Source organism: Cibotium barometz, chromosome 2, assembly GCF_041138505.1.
Source record: "Cibotium barometz isolate CiBa-2024 chromosome 2, ASM4113850v1, whole genome shotgun sequence".
In the NCBI taxonomy this organism is placed as follows: domain Eukaryota; kingdom Viridiplantae; phylum Streptophyta; class Polypodiopsida; order Cyatheales; family Cibotiaceae; genus Cibotium; species Cibotium barometz.
In genome coordinates, this window is record NC_141047.1 from 51,734,098 (window position 1) to 51,760,979 (window position 26,882).

At 48.1% G+C, this 26,882-nt stretch overlaps 1 protein-coding gene across 1 annotated transcript in view; it reads right to left on the bottom strand.

The window, feature by feature from the left end:
* Positions 1-26,515, bottom strand: part of FK (Ergosterol biosynthesis ERG4/ERG24 family) — a 162,185-nt gene extending 135,670 nt beyond the window's left edge. Inside the window, exons 1-2 of the mRNA XM_086819123.1 lie at positions 26,261-26,515; positions 26,055-26,172 (exon numbers count right to left, since the gene is read on the bottom strand). Coding sequence (XP_086675249.1) covers positions 26,055-26,172; positions 26,261-26,332 — 190 coding nt within the window. The 5' untranslated portion in view covers positions 26,333-26,515. The remainder of the gene's footprint in view (positions 1-26,054; positions 26,173-26,260) is intronic.
* Positions 26,516-26,882: the final 367 nt, after the last annotated feature.

Consider the following 26,882-nt stretch of genomic DNA (forward strand, 5'->3'; position numbering starts at 1 on the left):
CTTTCCACTTACTGCATAACCCTCTGGCTGTTGCATATATATCTCCTCATGGAGATCACCGTGAAGAAAAGCAGTCTTCACATCCATCTGAATCAAGTCCAGATCATCATGCGCAACCAAAGCTAACACAGCTCTAAGTGTGGTCATTTTGACCACTGGAGAGAAGATCTCCTCAAAGTCCACACCATATTCCTGCTTGAAGCCCTTAGCCACTAACTTGGCTTTGTATCTTGGCTTTGCATCAGGTGCAACTTTGAGTCTGTAAACCCACTTGCATGGCAAAACCTTGTTGCCTGCAGGCAAATGCACCAACTTCCATGTTCCATTTTTGTGCAGAGAATCCATCTCTGACTTCATGGCACGCTCCCAAAGAGCCTTGTCTGCCCTCTGTAAAGCCTCCTTATAACATGAGGGCTCCCCACAGTCAGTGAGCATCAAGTAGTCAACCCCTGGAACAAACCTATCAGGGACTCTGGAGGGTCTTGTGGACCTCCGTACCCAATGACCATCATTTGCAGGTTGCTGTCCAGCCTGCATATCACCCATTGGTGGCTCCTGTTCCATGCCATAAGGCTGAAAAATCATGCCCGGTATCTCCTCTAACTGTGGTATATCCATAGGGATATCTTCTGCCATCTCTGGCTGTCCATTTGGACCATTTTCAGCACCATTTAAGGGCTGGTTTTGCTGTTGTAATGGCTGATTTACAGCCGTTGGTTGTTGTCCATGATGTCCATCATCATCAAAGATGACTCTGCCAGGCTCCTGTTGCCTTGCAGGCTCCTTATACATGCATGTTTCATCAAAAATGACATCATTGCTGCGTATAATCTTTCTATTCACGGGATCCCAAAGTCTATACCCCATTTCACCTCTGTCACCATATCCTAGGAATATGCATTTGTGAGACTTAGGATCAAGTTTGGTGCACATTTCCCTGCGTATGTGCACGTACGCAACGCAACCAAACACTCTCAAGTGCTTGTATGACGGAGGCTTCCCTGTCCATACTTCTTCTGGCACTTTCCCACCAAGCCTCGTGTTAGGTGACCTGTTTATAAGATGAACGGCTATCATAACAGCTTCAGCCCAAAAACCATGAGGTAATGCAGCATGTGACAACATAGAACGGACCTTCTCTTGAATGGTCCTGTTCATCCTCTCTGCTGTCCCGTTTTGTGGAGGATCATAAGGAGTAGACAGCTCCCTCTTGATGCCTTTAGCATCACAAAAGTCCTGAAACTGTTTGGACATATACTCTCCACCATTGTCGGAACGCAAAGCCTTCAGTGTTTTGCCAGTTTGATTCTCAACAAGAGCAACAAACTTCTGAAACACTGAGAATGTATCACTCTTCAAACGAAGGGGATAAACCCACACCTTGCGTGTGGCATCATCTATAAAAGACACAAAGTATTTTGCCCCTCCCAAAGAAAGCTGAGGCATCTCACATACATCTGTATGCACAAGCTCTAATTGAGCATCTTTCTGTCCAAGAGCTTTCTTGTGGGGGCACTGCAGTTGCCTGCCATATATACAATGCTCACAAAACTGAAAACTTGAAAACTTTAGAGAAGGCAAGTAACCCAAACGAGACAATTGCTCCATTCCTTTGACACTCATGTGTCCCAACCGGCTATGCCACAGAGAGATTTCCGGCAGCTCGATTGCATTTACATTAGCATGGTGACAAACACCTGCATGCATGAAGTAAAGAGTGTCCACTTTAGAGCCTCTAGCAACAACCAGTGAGCCCTTACTAATCTTCCACTTTCCACGACCAAATGTGGTAACATAATCAGCATCATCAAGCTGTCCAGTAGAAAGCAGGTTCTTCTTGATCTCAGGCACATGCCTGACATCATGGAGCATAAGCTGTGAGCCATCTGAAAACACAAGCCTCACATCACCTCTGCCAAGAATCTTGCATGCATGGTTATCACCCAAATAAACCACTCCTTCATTGCCAGCAATATACCTGACAAACAAGTCTCTGCAACCTGTGACATGAAAGGAGGCACCTGAATCAATGATCCATGAGTGCATACCATGACCACCTGTAAGAAGTGAATGGGCATCGAGTGAAGACGTAAATAGGACCTCATCCTCACTGTCACCTGCATGTGACACATTGATTTCTTCAATCTTGACTCCACTTTTGCTCTTTGGCTTTACATCTTTGGCTTCATCTTTGTCTTTGTCTTTGCCTTTTCCCTTTTCTTTTTGATCATTTTTCCATTTGTAGCATTGCTTTTTGATGTGTCCCTTCTTGCCACAAGAATGGCATTCCAACTCCTTTTTGGAGCGAGACTTGCTCCTTCCCCGTTCTTGGCTTTTTCCCCTTTGATGGGATCTCCCACGTGCATTCATTGCATTGGACTTTCCAACAGAATTATTCTTCCTATTCATCTCTTCTTGAAGAAGAGCACCCTCAACATCTGCATATGACAGCATAGCATTCGAATTGCTAGTGGCTGTCCTGAATGTGTCCCAACTCTCTGGCAAAGTGCATAAGAGAAAAGTGGCTTTGAACTCATCGTCCATTGCCAACTTTTGATTTATAACTTGGCTGACAATACCATTAAACTCATTTAGATGGGCTGTCATAGACGCCCCTTCTTTCATCTGAAGACCTATGAGTTTCTTCAACCAATACACTTTGCTTGAGGCACTTTGCTGGGCATACAAGTCCTGCAATCTTTGCCACATTCCCCAAGCTGTCTTCTCTTCACGAATGCTGAAAAGTAAAGAGTCTGACACAGACAACATGATAGTAGATCTTGCCAGCTCATCCATATCTTCCCACTCTTCAGCAGTAATAGAAGCGGGCTTTACACCCCTTTCTTTGATAGGCTTGTGCTGCTTCTTCTGGAGCAACACATTATAGCACTGGGTTTGCCAAATATCATAGTTATGTGAGCCTTCAAGCTTCTTGATGTGAAGCAATGAAGAGCTCTCACCTGTGGTTGCCATAGCAATATGCAACCTGTCAATGCCTGACTCCCTGCAAAATGTGCAAACACTGCACCAAAAGCACACAAAGTGCTCACAGTTGTTCTCCTAAGCTTTATCTCCCACTGCGGAAGCACAAATGCAACTTTTCTCCCACTTTATGTGATGAAATCACCAAAATCTGGTTGCTGCAGATTTAGGACAGCACCTTAAATGTGCTCTATTGCCCTTCCAAAGTACTGTACAACAGTACCAATTGCTCACAAATGATGTACCAAACCTGTACCGGCAAGTACAGCAGCGGAAAATGAACCTTTTCCTTACTCAAATCAGTGTACAGCCATGCCAAAACTTGTACAAAACTGTACCAAATTTGTACTAGCAGGTACAGTAGCAATAAATGCTCTCTTGGCTGTCCAAATGAGTAAAATCAGAACTTCTACAGTCCCGAACAGTGCATACAACAGTCCCGAACAAAAATTGGGCAAAAGCCCCTTGACTGCAAGCTGATTTTTGAGGATTCAAGGCATAAAAGTCTTGCCTGCTGCTTTGCCGAGCTCAACAAGCATAAAATCTTGAAAAGCCCCTTGATTTAAGATCAATTGCTGATCATACATGGTACATTGACGCACATGAAGGCATCCAGAGTCTTCGCGACGCTTCCCCCTGGCCACATATACATCTAATACATGAAAGCCCCCTTGATTTACAGGCACATTGAGTGCTTGACAGGCATCAACACATTGCCCAAGGCATCAAATGCGATAGCCTGCATGCAAATCAATCCAATCGGCACAAAAGCCCCTTGATTTGCACTGCAATTTGCTGCAATTTTGCCCGAATGTGCGATTTCTAACATCATATAGCATGTATGAGTGCTTAATTGCACAATTACATCAAAAGCCCCAAATTTCGACATCCAATTTCCTGCAAATTGATCCTGATTGTGACCAATGTCACCCAATTTTGTCAATTTTGCTCAGAAATTGAGCAATTCGGCACCTGTACTTGCTCAATTGATTGAATTGATAAGAAATTCCCAAAATTGAAGGCAAATACCTCTTAATTTTTGAATTTCTCTGAGATTTGCAGGCTGAATTTCTGTTGATGCTGTTGCAGAAATCTGATGCAGAAAAGGGGAGGGGCGCTTCTTGCTGTAGCTGATGTACGGATGGCTGGCTGCTATGAAGCGTTGGCTGACGTGGAGCGAAGCGATGGAAGAGTTGAATTTGCTGTTGACGGGCGCCGGGAGTTGCTGATTGCAGGTACTTGATTGGCTGCGCACCAGGTTGCGTTGGAGTCAACTTGTAAGCGCGCACACGATTTCCAGCTACCGGAGACGTCGACAACGATGACTTTTTGCCACGTGCTCGTTCGAGTTTCGCTCGTAGGCGTGTTCGCTTGGACGCTGTAGGCGCCTGACTACGTGTCCGCAGCCAGTTATGTGTCCGCCTGCCTTCGCCTGTGTTCGCTCCACGCTAAGGCTCTCACCGAAGCTATTCGTACTGCAGGAAGCCTGCTCCGCCTGCGTGTACACACCCGCCTGATGCGACTGGTTCAACGGAGAAATGGCTGCCCGCCACCTTCTCTTTCCGCTCACCTGCGATTGCTGCGAGTGCTGCTGCCCTGTGGTGTGCGTTGCTATGCTGCGCTGCCTGTCATGGCAGTTCCTGACACCTGCAACACCCAAGCCAGTCACTTGCTTCGCTTGTAATGGGAGCCTACAAATACAGCATATAGAGCCGTCAATTTGCTGCCCTACACTGGAGGTGTGTGAAGCGAAGGCTACAGAGATGAAATCAGTGGCACTTGCTGCTAGCTCTGATACCAGTTGAATGGGAGAAGAAGAATTAGGGTTAAAGTTCATGTGGGAGACATACACAGAGAAACATGGGAGAGAGAGAGAGAGTTGTGGGGATAAGTCAACTCACCAAGATGAGTGTGTGACTCCCCTATCACACATGTATATTGCACTAGTACACATAGTGCACTTAGTACATTAAAAGTACTAAGTGTACTATGTACTATAACTTATGGGCTTGTACACACTATAAGGGTGGGCATTATGCCTTTACCCCAACACGATCTTGTTTGTCAAGAAGAAAGATGGGTCTTCTCGGTTGTGTGTCGATTATCGTGTACTCAACAAGCTGACTATCAAGAGCAGATTCCCGATGCCTCGAATTGACTATATTCTCGAGAGGCTGAATGGAGCTAAGGTGTTCTCTAAATTGGATTTAAAGAGTGGGTACCACCAGGTACGGATTGTAGAGGGGGACATCCCCAAAACAGCCTGCCATACAGAACGGGCCCACTATGAATTTGTGGTCATGCCATTTGGTTTGACGAACGCCCCAGCTACATTTAACCGCATGATGATGCGTGTTTTTCGGGAGTTGATTGGAGAGTGTGTGTTCATATTTTTGGACGACATACTCATATTTTCAGCTACAGTTGAGCAGCATGACATTGATGTGGAGAAAGTCCTTAAGTTGCTGGAAAGCAACGAGCTCTACGTCAATGAAAAGAAGTCAGAATATTATCTGTTCCAGGTACATTACTTGGGATATATAATTAGTGCTGAAGGCATTCGGCTGGATCCGGCTAAAGTGGCCGAGATTGTTAACTGGGAAGTACCACAGACAGCTTATGACATTAGATCATTTGTGGGTATATGCCAGGCATATTCCACCCACATTGACAAGTTTTCCGACCTCTCGGCAGACCTCACCGATCTGCTAAAGGGAGTGAAAACAAGAAGGCAAAAGATTCGAATGACTCCACGAGCGTTGGAGGCATTCCAGAACCTCAAGGTGGCTTTGTCAGAAGCGCCTTGTTTAGCCCTTGCCTCGTGGGACGAACCATTTCAAGTGATCACCGATGCGAGTAACATCGCAATTGGAGGTGTATTACAACAGAATGGTCATCCAGTAGCTTACATGTCTCGTAAGTTACTGCCTGCCGAAAAAAACTACTCAGTCTATGATCGTGAACTCCTAGCAGTTATACAGGCCTTGAAACATTGGAAACATTTCCTGTATGGCCGTGACTTCGAGGTTCGCACTGACCATCAGGCATTGCGCTGGATTATTCAGACGATGCCAAGTGCACAGTGGAGTGATCGACAACACCGCTGGAGTCAGATATTCCAGCAGTTCGGTGGTATGATTGAGTACCTTCCAGGAAAGGCCAATCCAGTGGCCGATGCTTTGAGCAGGAAGGGACAAGTATCTGCGATTCAGACCACTAGACTTGACCTTGTTGGTATAGGACTAGAAGACATGAAGCACACGTACGCGGATTCCGAGGAATTCGGTACTCAGTGGGAACAGGCATTGGATGCCACAGGACCATGCTATTTTTTGATACGCGATGGTTGGCTTTTCTACAAAGGCCGACTATGTGTCATGAAATCATTCCGGGCAGCTCTTCTCCATGATGCCCATGACGTCATTACAGGTGCTCATAGGGGCATGAATTCGACTCTGGAGAAATTAGAACGGCAATACTATTGGCTAAAGATGAGGCGTGATGTGTTTACATATGTACAACGCTGTGACATTTGTCAAAAGGTGAAAGCTCCTCGTGGAAAGAAGATAGGGTTGTTACAGCCTTTGCCAATTCCTGAGGGTTCTTTCCAGGACATTTCAATGGACTTTGTCACAAATCGGCCTCCCAGTCCGAGTAAGCGTAATACGCAGTGCTTAACTATTGTTGATAGGTTTAGCAAATTTGTTATGCTTATTCCTTGCAAGGCCAATGTGACCGCCGAGGATGTTGCCCAGCTATTCATTCGGCATTGGTACCCGATTGGCGGGATTCCTAGAACCATAGTGTCAGACCGAGATGCCAAGTTTACCAGTCATTTTTGGAGGGCATTGTTTGATAATTTTGGTACTAAGCTGAATTTTTCCAGTGCATTCCACCCACAGACAGATGGCCAGACAGAGATATACAACCAGTTGGCCTTTGATGTGCTGAAGTGTTATGTCCACGATCAGCAAGGTAAGTGGGAATCGTTTTTGCCTTTAGTTCAAGCTGTTTTGAATGACTCTTTTTCTTCAGCTACTATTGGCAGGACTCCATATGAGGCAGCGTTTGGAAGACCTTTCCAGTCGTTGTTAACCAGGACTTCGTCTTTAGTACCGGAGGCGAACAGAGTGACAGTGCCTTACCAGGAGATCCTAGAGTCTGTCATGGCCCTGTGAAAATGGAACAGCACAAGTGTGGGCATGGTGGTTGCAGAGTCAGAATATTGAATGATTCACATGGGGGGTGCCCGGACAGAGTTAAAGATGTGTGGACATCCCTAGGTGTGAAGGGGGGAACTAGAACATTAAACTTCTAATGTTTACTAAAGTTGCCCCTAGGCCTTAGTGGCCCCTAGGGACTTTTAAAGTTTGGGACCCTAGGATTTTTATGGGGCGGAGGCCACACTCCACTTTTGGAGTGTGGGCGCCCTTCTGCTTATCTTCGAGCTCCCGGCTAATAATTGCTCCAGCTAAAGCACCGGGGGTTGAAGAACTAGGGGTAGCCCCGCTGGGGTCTGTGTGGGAGCTGTGCTCACCACGGAAGCTGTGGAGGCGGCGGCGGCCTTTGGAGGCTTCTTCGGACAATCCCGAGAAGTATATCCTTTTGTGTGACAAAAGAAACATCTACCTCCTTCTTGTACTGAGAAAGCTCCTCAGCACTCAACTTGCCACCTGTCTTGCCTGACTCCGCTTTCTGGTCTGGAGTAAGCTTAGACACATTGTTCGAGTTCTTGGAGCCAGAGGCTCCCGGGCTCTGTCCTGGGAAAGACCCCGTCTGGTTCTGGCTTTTGCCTCCCCCAGGCGTTAGCCTTGGGAGAAGCCGGCTGGGAAGTCTTGGGCTTGCCACCATTGTGTTTCATTTCTGCACTCTGCGCAAGCGAGAGTGCGTCCTCAAAGGTGGCTGGCCTAAACATACGCACCTCCCATTGGATTTGCGTGTCCAGGCCATACAAAAACTGCCCTTTCTTGTCTGAATCAGATAAGCCTAATTGTAGACACAAGGTCGAAATTTTATGGCAAACTGAAGGACTGGTGGCACATTCTGACGCGCTCCCCTGAACTCGTCTTCGAGTCGCTCAAGGTAGTGGGGCGGTAGAAACCGCTGCTTAAGGTCGCGGACGAACTCGTCCCACACAAGCTGCCATACCTGCTCTCGTGTGGGCATGAGCCCACTGAGTCCACCAAGGAATGGCCTCACCTTCCAAGTACCAACTAGCTAAGATCACTTTGTCAGTATCTGTTTTCCTAACTGCGGCAAAGTAAGCTTCAAATTGATGCAACCATGAATAAAGAGTTGTGGGATCGAGTTTACCATTATACTTACTGAAATTCATTTTCTCGGGAAAATGATTCGAGGGCGCCGTCGGTGTCAATCTGGCGTCCAAAGCTCTGAGGTAACGCTCGTGTTCCACGCGTCGCATGGCGTCGTCTTCTCGTTGTCGGATCTCCAATGCACGCATCTGCATCTCAAGCAAGGAGCTTGGCTGCGGCTGTGACCCAGCGAGAGGGTCCCTGTGACGAGGATCTGGTATCTGGGATACGGAAGGAGAGGGAGGAGGAGATGGAAAACGCAACGCTGGAGAGCGAGAACGCTCCTCCAGAGCCAAGATCCGCGCCTTCTGCTCATCCAACTTGGCTGTCTGGTCTGCGACGATTGCTTGCATCATCTGCTGGAACATGTCTGTGACACTCAAGCCGGGTGCCCTAGCTGGGCTGCCTGGTGCACTCTGGTCCCATGGTTCTGGTTCTCTCTCGTCGCCGAAACTCGCCATAGCGGGAAAATGCAATTCCTTTCCGGAACGCAATCTGACCATCCACTATCTGTGTGGGAGACTTTCGGAGGCTTCCGGAGGCTAAAAACCAACCATCCTTCGAGGGACAGGAGTCACTCCGAAAGGGGTAGTCCACCGGTGTCTAAAAACCAACCACACGAGCGAAAAAATTTTCTGGTTTTCTTTGCTGAATCTTTGACCTTGAAGTAGGCTCTGATACCACTATAATATGCGGAAGCTTCGGAGAAGGATCGGTACTTCAAAACGCAAAAATCAGCACTCTTTTCGCGACGGAATTAACGCACAAATTGAAAGGAGATGTGCAGAAAATAGAGAGAGAAGGGGGAGATGGAGAGGACACAGTATTGGGTCCCAATTACCCTCTGTAGGGCCCACACCACGGATGGTGTATTTGCTTTATTAGAATGATGTAAATCTGAAAACAAATACAGAAAACTTGACCTTTTCTTAGCTGGAAAATCCTGCCCTTGACCTTCAGAAGTCCACCCCTTTGCTTGGCAATCTCCTTGGCTTGACTGGCCCTTGATTGGTGTCACGTGCATCCCGCACTTGGATGCCACGTAGACATTTCTGTACAGAAGGTGCAGGACCTGGGATGGTGAACTGGTCCCATGTGAGCCCAGTCCGGGACGAGTCAACCAGGGATCCATCTCAGTCGTCCGAGGTCAGGTGTGCATTGTCCTGCACATGAGTCCAAGGTCAGGTGTGCACTGTCCTGCACATGAAGCAGTGCCAGTCCGCGCTGTGAGTCTCCCTCTGGAATGATGTCAGATGTTCTGTGTATCTGGTTTGCAACTGGATGCCAGGCCTCTGTAGGCATGTAGGTTTGCATGTAGAGATGGGGCCAGCCCATAGGGCTACCCCAGTGCGAAGATTTGCACTTGCACTCTTAGTGTGGGCATGGGGGAGGTGTAGAACCACCCCCAAGGGGCCAGGAGGGCCCAGGCTGTGCCCACCAGCCATGGCATGGGCTGGAAGGGCTGTCGGCCAGCTCTAGAGCTTCTGGACAGGCAGCCGACAGGGACAAAAGCCCTATCCAACAGGTCAGGCCAGGTGTAGGGGCAGTCCCACACCCATGCGCAGATGTGCCCAGCAGCCAGGAGCTGTCCCAGAAGGTATGCGCAGCTTGACACTGTCCCTGCAGTGGCCAGCAGGCTGCCTAGTGTGAAAGCACCATATAGAATATAGTGTGAAAGCATTTTAGTGAAAAGGACCTAGTCGTGGGGCTTTTATTAGCTGGCCGACTGGATGCAAAAGGGAGTATAAATACTCCAGCCAATAATCATTGAGATCATCTCATAATTCACCAAGTGCATCAAGCAAACAAGGGCCAGGACAGCCAAGAGGTTGCTAACGCAAAGGGGTGAAGGACTGAAGGTCAAGGGCAGGTTTTCCAGCCAAGAAAAGGTCAAGTACTCTGTATTTGTTTCCAGATTTACATCATTCTAATAAAGCAAATACACCATCCGTGGTGGGGGCCCTACAGAGGGTAATTGGGACCCAATACTGTGTCCTCTCCATCTCCCCTTTCTCTCTCTATTTTTCTGCACATCTCCTTTCAGTTTTGTGCGTTAATTCCGTCGCGAAAAGAGTGCTGATTTCTGAGTTTTGAAGTACCGATCCTTCTCCGAAGCTTCCGCGTATTACAGTGGTATCAGAGCTCACTTCAAGGACAAAGATTCAGCAAAGAAAACCAGAAAATTTTTTCGCTCGTGTGGTTGGTTTCTAGACCCTGGTGGACTACCCCTTTCGGAGTGACTCCTGTCCCTCGAAGGACGGTTGGTTTTTAGCCTCCGGAAGCCTCCGGAAGTCTCCCACACAGATAGTCGATGGTCAGATTGCGTTCCGGAAAGGAATTGCATTTTCTTGCCATAGCGGGCTTTGGCGACGAGAGAGAACCAGAACCATGGGACCAGAGTGCACCAGGCAGCCCAGCTAGGGCAACCGGCTTGAGTGTCACAGACATGTTCCAGCAGATGATGCGAGCAATCGCAGACCAGACAACCAAGTTGGATGAGCAGAAGGCGCAGATTTTGGCTCTGGGGGAGCGTTCTCGCTCCCCAGCGTCGCGTTTTCCATCTCCTCCTCCCTCTCCTTCCGTATCCCAGATACCAGATCCTCGTCACAGGGACCCTCTCGCGGGGTCACAGCCGCAGCCAAGCTCCTTGCTTGAGATGCAGATGCGTGCATTGGAGATTCGACAACGAGAAGACGACGCCATGCGACGAGTGGAACACGAGCGTTACCTTAGAGCTTTGGACGCCAGATTGACACCGGCGGCGCCCTCGAATCATTTTCCCGAGAAAATGAATTTCAGTAAGTATAATGGTAAACTCGATCCCACTACTCTTTATTCATGGTTACATCAATTTGAAGCTTACTTTGCCGCAGATATTGACAAAGTGATCTTAGCTAGTTGGTACTTGGAAGGTGAGGCCATTCCTTGGTGGACTCAGTGGGCTCATGCCCACACCAAAGCAGGTATGGCAGCTTATGTGTGGGACGAGTTCGTCCGTGACCTTAAGCAGCGGTTTCTACCGCCCCACTACCTTGAGCGACTCGAAGACGAGTTCAGGGGAGCGCGTCAGAATGTGCCACCAGTCCTTCAGTTTGCCAATAAAATTTCGACCTTGTGTCTACAATTAGGCTTATCTGATTCGGACAAGAAAGGGCAGTTTTTGTATGGCCTGGACACGCAAATCCAATGGGAGGTGCGTATGTTTAGGCCAGCCACCTTTGAGGACGCACTATCACTTGCGCAGAGTGCAGAAATGAAACACAATGGTGGCAAGCCCAAGACTTCCCAGCCAGCTTCTCCCAAGGCTAACGCCTCGGGGGGCAAAAGCCAGAACCAGGCGGGGTCTTCCCCAGGACAGAGCCCGGGAGCCTCTGGCTCCAAGAACTCGAACAATGCGTCTAAGCTTACTCCAGACCAAAAAGCGGAGGCAGGCAAGACAGGTGGCAAGTTGAGTGCTGAGGAGCTTTCTCAGTACAGGAAGGAGGGTAGATGTTTCTTTTGTCACACAAAAGGACATACTTCTCGGGATTGTCCGAAGAAGCCTCCAAAGGCCACCGCCGCCTCCTTAGCTTCTGTGGTGAGCACAGCTCCCACACAGACCCCAGCGGCTACCCCAAGTTCTTCAACCCCCGGTGCTTCAGTTGGAGCAATTATTAGCCGGGAGCTCGAAGATAAGCAGAAGGACGCCCATGACCAGGAGTATGAGCGCAACGAATTGCTCAAGTCCTTTGGCTACATAGGTGGCCAGAGAGTCGTTGTCTTGTTTGACAGCGGCAGCACGGAGGATGTGATCACGGAAGAGGCCGCTAGGCGTGCCCGTTTCGAGCTGACTCCGGTGGACAAACAAGTTGAGGGTTTTAGCACAAGTATGACAACGAGCGTCAAGTATGAAGCTCTAGGTGCTAAGTTAGTGATTCAGGCCATAGAGTTTGTGCGTGACTTTATGGTTGCCCCTCTTGTAGGAGCAGACATAATTTTGGGTATCCAGTGGTTTCACAAGTTTCTTCCTGATGTCAAGTGGGACAAGCACACGTTCCAGATCAATCGGAATGTGTCAAACACCCCGGTGACCATTAAGTGTGAGCCAGGTATTCCAAACTTTCCGCTCATAAGCCACTTGCAGGCTAAGCGAGTAGTCAGGAAAGGCGCACAGTGTGCGATGATTTACATCCAGACAGCCCAGACGGTGGCCAGTGCTTCCGAGAAGTACTCAGTTCTCCATGAAAAGTTCCAGAAGATTTTTCTTCGGGACAGTCTCCCTCCCCAGCTTCCCCCGTCCAGACCGGAGGATCACAAGATTGACCTCCTCCCAGGCTCAGAACCCCCGAGCAAGTTTCCGTATCGCCTTTCTAAGGCAATGGAATCGGACTTGGACCGCCAACTCCAAGAATTGTTGCAAGCTGGCTTCATCCGTCCCAGCGTGTCGCCATTTGCAGCACCGATCTTGTTTGTCAAGAAGAAAGATGGGTCTTCTCGGTTGTGTGATTATCGTGCACTCAACAAGCTGACTATCAAGAGCAGATTCCCGATGCCTCGAATTGACTATATTCTCGAGAGGCTGAATGGAGCTAAGATGTTCTCCAAACTGGATTTAAAGAGTGGGTACCACCAGGTTCGGATTGTAGAGAGGGACATCCCCAAGACAGCCTTCCGTACAGAACGGGCCCACTATGAATTTGTGGTGATGCCTTTTGGATTGACGAACGCCCCAGCTACATTTAACCGCATGATGATGCGTATTTTCCGGGAGTTGATTGGAGAGTGTGTGTTCATATTTCTGGACGACATACTCATATTTTCAGCTACAGTTGAGCAACATGACATTGATGTGGAGAAAGTCCTTAAGTTGCTAGAAAGCAACAAGCTCTATGTCGATGAAAAGAAGTCAGAATTTTATCTGTTCCAGGTACATTACTTGGGATATATAATTAGTGCTGAAGGCATTCGACTTGATCCGGCTAAAGTGGCCGAGATTGTTAACTGGGAAGTACCTCAGACCGCTTATGACATTAGATCATTTGTGGGTATATGCCAGGCATATTCCACCCACATTGACAAGTTTTCTGATCTCTCGGCAGACCTCACCGATCTGCTAAAGGGAGTGAGAACAAGAAGGCAAAAGATTCGAATGACTCCACGAGCGTTGGAGGCATTCCAGAACCTCAAGGTGGCTTTGTCAGAAGCGCCTTGTTTAGCCCTTGCCTCGTGGGACGAACCATTTCAAGTGATCACCGATACGAGTAACATCGCAATTGGAGGTGTATTGCAACAGAATGGTCATCCAGTAGCTTACATGTCTCGTAAGTTACTGCCCACCGAGAAGAACTACTCAGTCTATGATCGTGAACTCCTAGCAGTTATACAGGCCTTGAAACATTGCAAAAATTTCCTGTATGGCCGTGACTTTGAGGTTCGCACTGACCATCAGGCATTGCGCTGGATTCAGACGATGCCAAGTGCACAGTGGAGTGATCGACAACACCGCTGGAGTCAGATATTCCAGCAGTTCGGTGGTATGATTGAGTACCTTCCAGGAAAGGCCAATCCAGTGGCCGATGCTTTGAGCAAGAAGGGACAAGTATCTGCGATTCAGACCACTAGACTTGACCCTGTTGGTACAGGACTAGAAGACATGAAGCACACGTACGCGGATTCCGAGGAATTCGGTACACAGTGGGAACAAGCATTGGATGCCACAGGACCATGCCATTTTTTGATACGCGATGGTTGGCTTTTCTACAAAGGCCGACTATGTGTCATGAAATCATTCCGGGCAGCTCTTCTCCATGATGCCCATGACGCCATTACAGGTGGTCATAGGGGCATGAATTCGACTCTGGAGAAATTAGAACGGCAATACTATTGGCCAAAGATGAGGCGTGATGTGTTTACATATGTACAACGCTGTGACATTTGTCAAAAGGTGAAAGCTCCTCGTGGAAAGAAGATAGGGTTGTTACAGCCTTTGCCAATTCTTGAGGGTCCTTTCCAGGACATTTCGATGGATTTTGTCACAAATCTGCCTCCCAGTCCGAGTAAGCGTAATACGCAGTGTTTAACTATTGTTGATAGGTTCAGCAAATTTGTTATGCTTATTCCTTGCAGGGCCAATGTGACCGCCGAGGATGTTGCCCAGCTATTTATTCCGCATTGGTACCCGATTGGTGGGATTCCTAGGACCATAGTGTCAGACCGAGATGCCAAGTTTACCAGTCATTTTTGGAGGGCATTGTTTGATAATTTTGGTACTAAGTTGAATTTTTCCAGTGCATTCCACCCACAGACAGATGGCCAGACAGAGATATACAACCAGTTGGCCTTTGATGTGCTGAAGTGTTATGTCCATGATCAGCAAGGTAAGTGGGAATCGTTTTTGCCTTTAGTTCAAGCTGTTTTGAATGACTCTTTTTCTTCAGCTATTGGCCGGACTCCATATGAGGCAGCGTTTGGAAGGCCTTTCCAGTCGTTGTTAACCAGGACTTCCGTCTTCAGTACCGGAGGCGAACAGAGTGACGGAGTCTTACCAGGAGATCCTAGAGTCCGTTAAAGATAGATTGGCTAAAGCGCAAGAGGCCTACACTCGACAGGCCAATAAAGACCGAAGGGACATGAAGTTTTCGGAAGGGGATTGGGTGTATCTTCGGATTATGAAGCAAAGATTGAAGCAGGTGGGCAAGCGATGCCCAAAGTTGTCTTTCAGGAGCTTCGGACCATTTCCCATCCGGAAAAAGATTAATGAGGTGTCTATGCAGTTAAAGCTACCTCCGAGTTGGACTATGCACGATGTATTTCATGTCAGTTGGTTAAAGCCATATGTAGGTCCACCCCCTTCACAGGTCAAGGACGAAGCGGAACCAGACATTATTGATGAAGCAGAAGAAATAGTTCCAGAACAGATCCTTCTGCACCGTTTCAAGCATGGCTCAGGCCGAAGACTACGACAGTTCCTCACGAAGTTTCAGGACCGAGGAACTCATGAAGCGGTATGGCTCGACAAAGAATTTTTCGAAGATTATCCGGCATTATTGACGGATTATTTGGAGGCTATGCAGCTTCCGTCAAGTTAAGCAGAAGGGGATGTCACGTGCATCCCGCACTTGGATGCCACGTAGACATTTCTGTACAGAAGGTGCAAGACCTGGGATGGTGAACTGGTCCCATGTGAGCCCAGTCCGGGACGAGTCAACCAGGGATCCATCTCAGTCGTCCGAGGTCAGGTGTGCATTGTCCTGCACATGAGTCCAAGGTCAGGTGTGCACTGTCCTGCACATGAAGCAGTGCCAGTCCGCGCTGTGAGTCTCCCTCTGGAATGATGTCAGATGTTCTGTGTATCTGGTTTGCAACTGGATGCCAGGCCTCTGTAGGCATGTAGGTTTGCATGTAGAGATGGGGCCAGCCCATAGGGCTACCCCAGTGCGAAGATTTGCACTTGCACTCTTAGTGTGGGCATGGGGGAGGTGTAGAACCACCCCCAAGGGGCCAGGAGGGCCCAGGCTGTGCCCACCAGCCATGGCATGGGCTGGAAGGGCTGTCGGCCAGCTCTAGAGCTTCTGGACAGGCAGCCGACAGGGACAAAAGCCCTATCCAACAGGTCAGGCCAGGTGTAGGGGCAGTCCCACACCCATGCGCAGATGTGCCCAGCAGCCAGGAGCTGTCCCAGAAGGTATGCGCAGCTTGACACTGTCCCTGCAGTGGCCAGCAGGCTGCCTAGTGTGAAAGCACCATATAGAATATAGTGTGAAAGCATTTTAGTGAAAAGGACCTAGTCGTGGGGCTTTTATTAGCTGGCCGACTGGATGCAAAAGGGAGTATAAATACTCCAGCCAATAATCATTGAGATCATCTCATAATTCACCAAGTGCATCAAGCAAACAAGGGCCAGGACAGCCAAGAGGTTGCTAACGCAAAGGGGTGAAGGACTGAAGGTCAAGGGCAGGTTTTCCAGCCAAGAAAAGGTCAAGTACTCTGTATTTGTTTCCAGATTTACATCATTCTAATAAAGCAAATACACCATCCGTGGTGGGGGCCTACAGAGGGTAATTGGGACCCAATACTGTGTCCTCTCCATCTCCCCTTTCTCTCTCTATTTTTCTGCACATCTCCTTTCAGTTTTGTGCGTTAATTCCGTCGCGAAAAGAGTGCTGATTTCTGAGTTTTGAAGTACCGATCCTTCTCCGAAGCTTCCGCGTATTACAATTGGCTTGAGCACTTGATGAATACTGAGATGAATGATGGGATTATGGCTCTCTTCTATTTATACTACCCTTCAGGGGTAGTTGGCCAACATAAGGGCAAGCGGCCAGCATCAGTTATGCGACTGGATATTCAGCAGTTAATGCTGAAAAATCCCATTAAATGCTGGAAAATTTCCCATAATTCCTGCGCACCACTTCCTGGGTGGCTGGACATCAAGCGCCTGCTTCTTAAGGGCTGGGCACATCTTTTGCCCACAATCCCAAAGCTGGGCAACCTGTATGGGCTGCCCCATACATGCCCTACAGCCATTTAAAGGCTATATGCTCCTGAAAATAGCCTTATCTTTGCCCAAGGGCTGTCCCACAGCCCTTCCATGGCTGGTGGGTCCAGCCTGAGCCTTCCTCGCCCTCATGGGGATGGTTTCACACCATTCCCATGCCCATACTAATCTCCGGGGTAGCCCTATGGGCTGGCCCCTTGTCCTAAACATAATCTACTTAGTGATCTGGCATCCAGTACCATACCAGATACACAGAACCACTGACATCATTCTAGAGGGAGACTCACAACGCAGACTGGCACTGTTTCATGTGCAGGACAGTGCACACCTGACCTTAGACTCCTGTGCAGGACAATGCACACCTGACCTCGGACATCTGAGATGGATCCCTGGCTGACTCGTCCCGGACTGGGCTCACATGGGATGTATAGTTGTCACGTGCATCCCGCACTTGGATGCCACGTAGACAGTTCTGTACAGAAGGTGCAGGACCTGGGATGGTGAACTGGGACTTCCTTGACTGGACCAAATTCTGGGCTTTGTGGACAATCTATTATGCTAGGAATTAGTTGCTCTTCTATGGAGATTCTATCCAGATGTTTTTTTATTTCCGGAGAGCCCTTTTCTAGTCCCTCCAAGATTCTCACAAAATCGGAGGACTAACCTTCCCGCAATTAGAAGTGCTTTCCCACTGTTTCTGCTTTTAGTAGGTGTCCTGATTTGGGATAGCTATGAATGTATATTTCTTTTTTCTTAATGAGACAGTGGTTTCACTATATATTAAAAAAAAGTGTGTGTAGGGGGTGTGTGTGTGAAGGCTATCGTTGCCGTTTGCCTATACCTGTCGTCATATGTACTTGTTGTCCTTTGTACCTGCTATCGTTATCGTCCGATGTGTAACCAACATGCAGAGAGTCACATGTTCCTGCTGTCGTTGCAATCCGCCTCCACACCTGTCGCCGCTTGTATCTGCCGTCACTTGTACCTACTCGACTCTTAGCTGTCGCATGTTCCCACTCGTCACTCAGTCGTCGCCTGTTCTTGCTCGTATGCTACCTGTGTTCTGCTTGGCCTTTCTTTATTTATAGCCAAGACTCTTGCCTTTGTTTAGGTTTTATATGTGAGTGTGTGCGTGTGTTTATCATACAGAGATGGGTTCTTCTAGGCAGATTCATAATGTATATACCAAACGCCACTTTGATCCTGTAGCCAGCACCATTGTCGTGGGAACAGCTCCAAATGACATGGCAAAAAGGGAAGTGACTTGGAGTGACGTGGACTTGGTAGACAAATGCCAACTTGGACTTGGCATATAGTCGGCCATTGATGGCAACGCGCTTAGACCATCTACTCATGGACTACTGAAGTCGGCTACTCACCTACCATAGGCTATTTTGTTCGACCTCTACCAAGGGCTACTACACGCGTTCCTGGTGGGAGCATATATATATCACATCCTCATCATTAGTTTTGTATCTCATCCTGAAGCACTTAGCCCCTTAGTTTTCCTCTATAGCTGCATTGTTTTCTCTTACAGTAGTCTAGCTTGGTGCACTCCCTACGCATCCCTTGGTTTCCCTTCCGCCACTGGTCTAGATGTTGATGTGCGGAGACAGTGGCCATTCTTGTACTCTTTGGGATACATAGTGGATTGTCTTGGCTTGGCTATTCTCATTTCTTGATACTATTCATGGTTGTTGCAGTTTACTGTTGTTTTAGTACTCGTGCACTTATGTTCACTCATGTTCACTAAGCACTTGCACGTGAGCACGTGATACTATTCATGGTTGTTGCAGTTTACTGTTGTTTTAGTACTCGTGCACTTATGTTCACTCATGTTCACTAAGCACTTGCACGTGAGCACCTTGCATTTCTCTCTTCATCACAACTTGTTCTCACTATGCACTAGCATTTTGTAGGTATTTGAGCAGTTCTGGGGAGTATACTCCCTCGCTCAACATACTGTCATCCGAGAGAGAGTCCACAGTGAGTAGGGGACCTGAGCCACTCAGGCTGGCTACAGGTACACCAAAATTTGGCACGCCCGATGGGACCTTCTCTCAGCACATCGGAGTCCACAACAATGGATACTTTGGCTATTGTGTTTTCTGTTGGCAACTCTCGCCAACTCTCTCCACTGCGTGCGGCAAACACGTTCTTCACATGGTCCTAAGGATAGCTCCATCAAAAGCTCCCCCTCTAGCCCTTTGAAGTTCTACCAAAGGAGGAAATTTCACTACATTCCACCAAGAAATCCTCCTCCACCCCTACCTCTTCCTCCCCTATCACCAAATACCTCATCTTCTTCTACATCTCACAATCCCATGGACCAAGCGACCGGCCACCCTAAGGCCTTGGCCACTATGTTGGACAGAGTCAATGTCAAACTACCCACCTTCAAAGGGTCCTCCACAGAAGATGTTGATGATCACATCCAATGATATCTCTATCAAAGTCACGCAACAGCAGCACGCACACCACCCTAGGACACTGAGCAACGTCGGCAGCTAGGCTCCCATCTCCCAACCGTTGCTCCCCCCAAAAACCCGGCCGGAGGATATATCTATGAAAAGGTGCCACCACACCCTATATATGGCTCTTCGACTTCCCATGCTCTTGCATATGGGATAATCCACCACAACTTCTAGTCATGCAATAACCCGAGAGTAGATACAAGAATTGCCACCTCCAACACCCTCCTTCAATTCGAGCACCTTGATCAAACAGAGGCTAGGACCACCCAAGACCACACAGGCCGAGTTCTAATACCATGTCAAAGTCACGCAACAGCAGCACGCACACCACCCTAGGGCACTGAGCAATGTCGGCGGCTAGGCTCCCATCTCAGAACCATTGCTCCCCCCAAAAACTTGGCCGGAGGGGAGATATCTACGACAAGGTGCCACCACACCCTATATATGGCTCTTCAACTTCCCATGCTCTTGCGTATGGGATAATCCACCACAACTTCTAGTCATGTAATAACTTGAGAGTAGCTCCAACAATTGCCACCACAACTTCTAGTCATGTAATAACTTGAGAGTAGCTCCAACAATTGCCACCTCCAACACCCTCCTTCAATTCGAGCACCTCGATCAAACACAGGCTAGGACCGCCCAGGACCACACAAGCCAAGCTCTGATACCATGTCAAAGTCACGCAATAGCAGCACGCACCACCCTAGGGGACTAAGCAACATCGGTGGCTATAGCCGAGACTGTCCTAAGCAAAGGGCCAGCACCTTGGCTAATCCGGTCTCCAACTTCACCTTCCCCACCACCAACTTCATCTCGGTGAAGCTTCCTCAAGCTCCCTCCCCCTCTTCCAATACAGTGATTCCACAAATGGCTTCCTCACCCGATCTAGTCACTGTAGGTGTCCTTACTCGCGCCCAACGTGCCACCTCCAATCTCCCTTCGGGCCCCATTCCATCCCCTGTAGAGGATTCTGTACCACCTTCACCCTCTGCTATTGACCAAGCTTTCCAAGATGCTGTCTTTGCCTCCAAGGCCAAGCTCCGGCCCATCCCAACAACCTTGGGGGTTCTCGTCTGTCCATGAAGGCTCTCCTACAAACCACTCATTACAATATCTCTCTCTATGATCTACCCTCTCTTAGCCCCCAGGCCAGAGCTGAGACTGAAGCTCTTCTGCATTCTTTACCCCCTGTGCTAGCTGGCGGTGGCCGGTCCCTCCAACATCCGCTAGCCAGCGATTCCTTAACTGTGAGCCTCTTGCTGTTGCAGGGGCTCATCTCCAACTGTGGGTCAACCTCCTCAACTGATTGAGGCTGTCCAGCCGTAACAATCGACTGGGAATCATCATCCGAATCATCTAGGTCTCCAAGAAGTGGCGGCTCATCAACAGTGGAAACCGGAACATGTTCATCAAAAACCACATCCCTGATGATAACAACCTCATTCCTCTCTGGATCATACAACCTGTATCCCTTGGAAAGAGAGTTATATCCCACAAAGACAAGCTTTTGGGACTTTGAGTCGCGCTTCCCCCTCTGCTTCTTTGGAATGTGAACATATGCATCACTCCCAAACACATGGAAATGGGAGACATCAGGTTTCCTGCCAAAATACGCCTCAAAGGGAGTCATGTTTGGTACTGAAGTCGTCGGAGAACGATCGAGGATATGGACAGCCATAGCCACAGCCTCTCCCCAAAGTGGACGAGGAAGATCACAATGCTCCAGCATCGTCCTCGCCATCTCCACCACAGTCGTGTTCTTACGCTCAACTACTTCATTCTTTGACGACGAGCCTGTATTGGCCAGCTCCTGCTTGATGCCATGTTCCGCACAAAACCACACGAATGCATTGAAAGAAAATTCTCCTCCTTTGTCAGCCCGAAGAGTCTTTATCTGCAAGCCAGACTCTTTCTCCACCATCACATGCCACTCCTTGAACCGAGCAAAAGCTTGGTCCTTCTATGAAAGAAAATAAACCCATGTGAATCTGCTACAATCATCAACAAGCAACATAAAGTACAAAGAACCTTTCAAGGATGCTCTCTGCATAGACCCACACAAGTTAGTGTGTACCAACTCCAAAGGTTTCAAAGCCCGCCTGGAAGCCTGCTTCAGAAAAGATTCCCTGTGCTGCTTACCACGATTGCAAGAGCAGATTTGTTAGAGATGGCTGAGAAGCATGTGAAGATCCCAACACTCCCCACGTTCCCGGTGGACCGTCAGTTGGATGGAAACCATTACGGCATATGGAAGGTTATGATGGAATCTGTGCTGCTGGAGTCGTATGACCTTGCTAATTTCATTGTTGTCGAGGTTCCATGGCCGGAAGCAGAGAAAGGGGTGTTACACTCAACCAAAAAGGACCGCGAGGCACAGGCACAGTTGTGGGATCGTGTCAACGCCAGAGTCCGTTCATTTATCTTCCTCAACTGCACACCGCAAGTAATCAATCATGTAAAGCATATGACGCTGGCCAGAGGCATATGGCAGCACTTGGCTTCTCTTTATAACACATACCTCCTGGACATCTGACTCGCCCAAAAACCTGCTCATATAATGCATAGATGCCCCATGTCATATCTGCTGGTATGCCAAGAGACTGCAGGTGCTGAAAGAGCCTCTCTCGTGGTACTGTGTCAAACGCCTTGCGGAAATCCACAAAGCAGCAATAGAGCTTTCTCTTCCTCACTCTGGCCTGATCAATCATACATCTCAAAGTGAATACATGGTCAGTGGTAGAGAAAGCTCTCCTGAAGCCTGCCTGCCCTGATGAGCGAGAGAGAGAGAGAGAGAGAGAGAGAGAGAGAGAGAGAGAGAGAGACGTGTAACTCTGCTCTATATACACAAAGAAGATCCCGAATACAAGACACAATGGCAAGGGAGTTAGGGGTCCATTATATATGGACCCCAGGCAGCAGTCGGCCTGCTCCAGAGGCAGTCGACTGGGTCCAGTTCTCCACGACCTGCTCTAAAGGCCATTCGGCCAGCACAAACAGGGTCGACCAGCACTGTCCCAAGGTCGGGTACAATCGGCCAGAGAAAAACAACAGAACAACAGCTGCCAGCACCACACGACTGCCACCCCAGGCCAAGAAAAAATGGGAAAAATATGGGGAGTGAGGAAAAATGAGAAAACACCTACAAGGGCGGGCACACCCACAACAAAGGCCCTGGTGTCTACATAAAGACAGGAGATGACTTCTAACACCTTGTCACCAGAGCTTGCACCACTACACCACTCGGGACGGCAGCCCTCTCTGCTCTTCATCACCCCTCAAGTACCGCAGCACCCTTGTCACTAGACTCTGCATCACTTCACCTTCCACTGCCCACTACCACCTCGGAGTGCCTTTGCCTCACATCGACGCAAGCCTTCGTCTCACCGACCGTGCTTCAACTTTGACATCGTCTTTGCTTCTGCACCGGTCTTCTACTCAGAGTCACCTCTCATCAGAGGGACTCTTGTACATGTTCTCATTCACCATCATATATACACTCACTCACCCATTTCATGCTATGTTGATTTGCTCTGACCTCTCGTACATCTCATCCTTCCGTCCTTTTGCCCTCACAGCCATCCACCATCTAGTCCCCGGAAGCCCGACGCAACATGTCCATATTCAAGTGGCCAAAACGGAAATGCCACAAATCACCGAGCTGAGTACCTGTAAGAGAAGAGAGTATTGAGAGTTTGTAAATCCCATTCTCCACTCCGCCTTCCCAAACAATTTGGTCTATTGCTTTGTCCCAGAGAGCAACTGAATGCTCATCAAACTCCACCCGCATGCCAGTCTTGCAAACCTCATGCACTGACAAAAGATGAAAACCAAGAGATGAAACATAAAGAACTGGGAAGGAATGCTTCCCCCCTCTACCATCGAGGACGATCTCCAACCTTCCCTCAGTGTGAATCGGAATAGTGGACTTGCCACCAATAAAGATGTGACCTGTCTGCCTCCGAAGGTCCTGGAACAACTCTCTCGAGGAGTCATGTGCCTAGAAGCACCGCTGTCCCAAATCCACTCCCGAGTATCCCCAACGGTGAGACTAACCACCTCCCTGCTCAAAGAAGATGAAGCTCCAGTGTCCATAATCTCCAAGTGCACAAAAGATGGAGTCTTTGCGACTGCAACTCAGGAATCGACACCTTTCTCGGTGCTTCGCTAAGGACATTTCCTCCAATAATGACCCTTCTGACCACAATGGTTACAAGTCCGCTCGGCCTTCAAAACATCACGATCTGAGTCGAGCTTCTTCTCAGAAGCCTTCGACTATGAAGACTTCCCTTTGCCCTTGTTGTTGTTGTTGTTGCAGCCTTTCGACCGCTAGCTAGTCAAAGCCTGCCCTATGGAGAGTTCAAAAACCGCTCCTCCTAGTCCAAAACCATCGACACAAGCTCCTCCCAAGTAATGGTGCTGAGCCTCCCACTAGTGATTGAAGAAGAATAGAAAGCTAAGAACTGAGGGGATAGATGAGACAACAGGGTGATGGCCATGTTCTCTGTTAATATCTCCTTTCCAACCTGAAGAACCTCCTGTTGAAGAGCTCGGAGTTTGATGTGCTCTCGCATCATCGAAGACTTTGTAGGATTCATCCCTCGCATCTACACTTCCAAGGAAATTCTCTTCATGTGGGCGATACCCAATTGTACAAAGAGGCCAAGTGCTACCAAATCCCTCGAGCCAGTGTCATGTGTTTGATATGATTGATCACTTGGGGTGTGCAATTGAGAAAGATGAAAGAACGCACACGGACATTGACACAATCCCACAATTGTGCCTCACCCTCGCGCTCTTTCTTAGTTGACAATGAAAGTTTCTCCTCCTCCGAATCTAGCCGTGGAATTCCAACCACGATGAAATCAGCCAAATCATAAGACTCCAAGACAGACTCCATCATTACCTTCCAGATACCATAGCTATTTCCGTCCAACTATCAGTCCACCGAGAACGATGGGAGGGTGGGGATCTTCACATGTTTCTCTGCCATCTCAAGCAAATCTGCCATGGGGGTTCATGTGGTCTTGTGAAGGGAGGGTGGCTGGGGAAAATTTTTTGAAGAGGCTGCACTTTGTTGCGTCTGATATGATTGATCACTTGGGGTGTGCAATTGAGAAAGATGAAAGAACGCACACGGACATTGACACGATCCCACAACTGTGCCTCGCCCTCGCGCTCTTTCTTAGTTGACAATGAAAGTTTCTCCTCCTCCGAATATAGCCGTGGAATTCCAACCACGATGAAATCAGCCAAATCATAACACTCCAAGACAGACTCCATCATTACCTTCCAGATACCATAGCTGTTTCCGTCCAACTATCAATCCACCGGGAACGATGGGAGGGTGGGGATCTTCACATGTTTCTCCGCCATCTCAAGCAAATCTACCGCGGGGGTTCATGTGGTCTTGTGAAGGGAGCGTGGGTGGGGAAAATTTTTTGAAGAGGCTCCACTTTGTTGCAAGGTGACTCTCCAGCAATGACACCCACCTTCTACCCGCTTCTCCATGTCCCGTACAGCCCAATCAGCACCAAAAACAGCAACCCCGAAAGCTCTCACTCTCTCCAAAGATTCAAGCCACCTGGGGCTCCGATACCATGTCGAAATGAAAAGAGAGAAAAATCAAAGAGCAGAAAACTACATAAGAACAAGCGAGGAGAGACGATGTCGAACTCTACTATATACACAAGTATATCTGGTGTAAAACTGTGGGGGGGAAAGGGTCACAATATATATAGGCTGGGGCTGCAGTCGGCCGGCCCTGTCTAAAACAGGTCAACAGCCCCAAAATGTCCCACGACTGGGTAAAAAACCAGTCGGCCAGCCCACGACCAGGAAAAAAATTGGTCAGCCAGCACAAAACAATGGACCCCTCTTAAGCAGCCAAATCCAACAGGCCAACAGGAAAAAAACATCATCCCTACGATTGAAAAAATGGAAAAGGGACAATGGATAAAAATGGAGAAAACCACACGGGCAGGCACACCCACATCACTGGCCCTCACTCCCTACATTGTAAATTGTAATATGGTAAAGACAAGAGATGTCTGCTAACACCTGATTGGCAAGGAAGATGTGGTGGAATGGACCAGGAGGGCTATCGGCCACCATTGATTGAGAATATCTAGTGTCGGCTGCAGCAAACAGAATTTATGAGTCCAAGGACCTAGCCGATAATAGGTTGGCCACTCCACCCAAGCTCCCAAGGCCTATTTAAGGCATTTGCATAGCTCATTGTTGATCATCTCATTCCTTGGGGAATGCGGTCACTAGATTAGGTTTATATTAGGGACTCTATGAGTCTAGACCACCTTTTGATGGGGCAGCCAGTTGGCTAGCCAAGATGCACTTGACACAAGGAATTTTCTGAATCGTCTATTTTCGGATATGCGAACAAGATTCCCTGGCAAGACATTTAGGGAAATATTTTCGATGTTTGGAAGATATCCTTCCAAAGTCCAGAGTCCAGACTACATGAATATGCTCTTTTCTTTGCTTGGACGAGATATTGAGCTATATGGACAATATTGCTGGATTATATATTGAGTTGTTTGCACAAACTCAGATCGACAAGTATGTATACTTCCATCGATCATTACATTACGTCAAGTAATTGCATAAAAGTTTTTAGCTGCAACAGATTGATCAACAGAACTATGAAGTGTTTTTCCACTGGTTTTAAGATGTACCAGAGCCTCTCGCTTTGAAGGTTCTCGAATATAATATTTCAGAGTGGTGTCACAAAAAAAATGTGTGTGTGTGTGTGTGTGTGTGTGTGTGTGTGTGTGTGTTGGGGGGGGCGTTTACCATTGCACTTGTAATGTTTTCTGCTCTTATCCTCCAGGACAGCCCCAGGCACAATACGTCCAGGAAGAAGTCGATCGAGTATGGCAAGGGCGAAAAGGTAACCTAAAAGAATGCCAGTCTGTTGCAACACACATAATCAAGAAGGATTAGTAGCAAAAACGTTTGAGAAGGATCAGTCGTAAACACACATACACAAGTAAACCAACCGTGTGCCATGACGGGAAACCGAGAAGAGGGCAAGGCTCCGTCACGTCTCTAAAAAAGGAACTGACCCCCATTGCAGCAGTGTAGCTGTTGTTGAAGCAAACGATGCTTCTTGTTGCAGTCGAGATCTAGCTTCTGGAATGAAAACTAATCGCGAGAAACATGGCTGCATGTCCTTATAGGCGAGCGCATTATGTTGGAATTTAGCATGAGTTTCCCACACCAGTAGTAGAGGTTTTAGCATTCGTTTCCAGTGTAAAGAGGGCCAATCTATTTTTTTTATGATATACATTGACGCTTCATACATGGCATTGATACATAGCATAAGGTCATATATAACACATGGTATATTGTTACCTTTCGCGGACATCTTCATGAGCTCTCTACATTTTTCTATGAGGGATGGTAATTGGACCTCTGTGTTATAGTTATATAAGTTGCGACACTTAGCACCACACCTCCCCCCTATAACACAACAACATACTCACCCAATATTTGAGCATTAGTATAAAGAAATTTCTAAGAAACTTACAAGCCTCGGTATTACAATCAAAAAAAGTGTCGATATTGTTCCCTTAATAAAGCAGCTTGTAAACATAGGTGACCAACACTAATAGCGACATT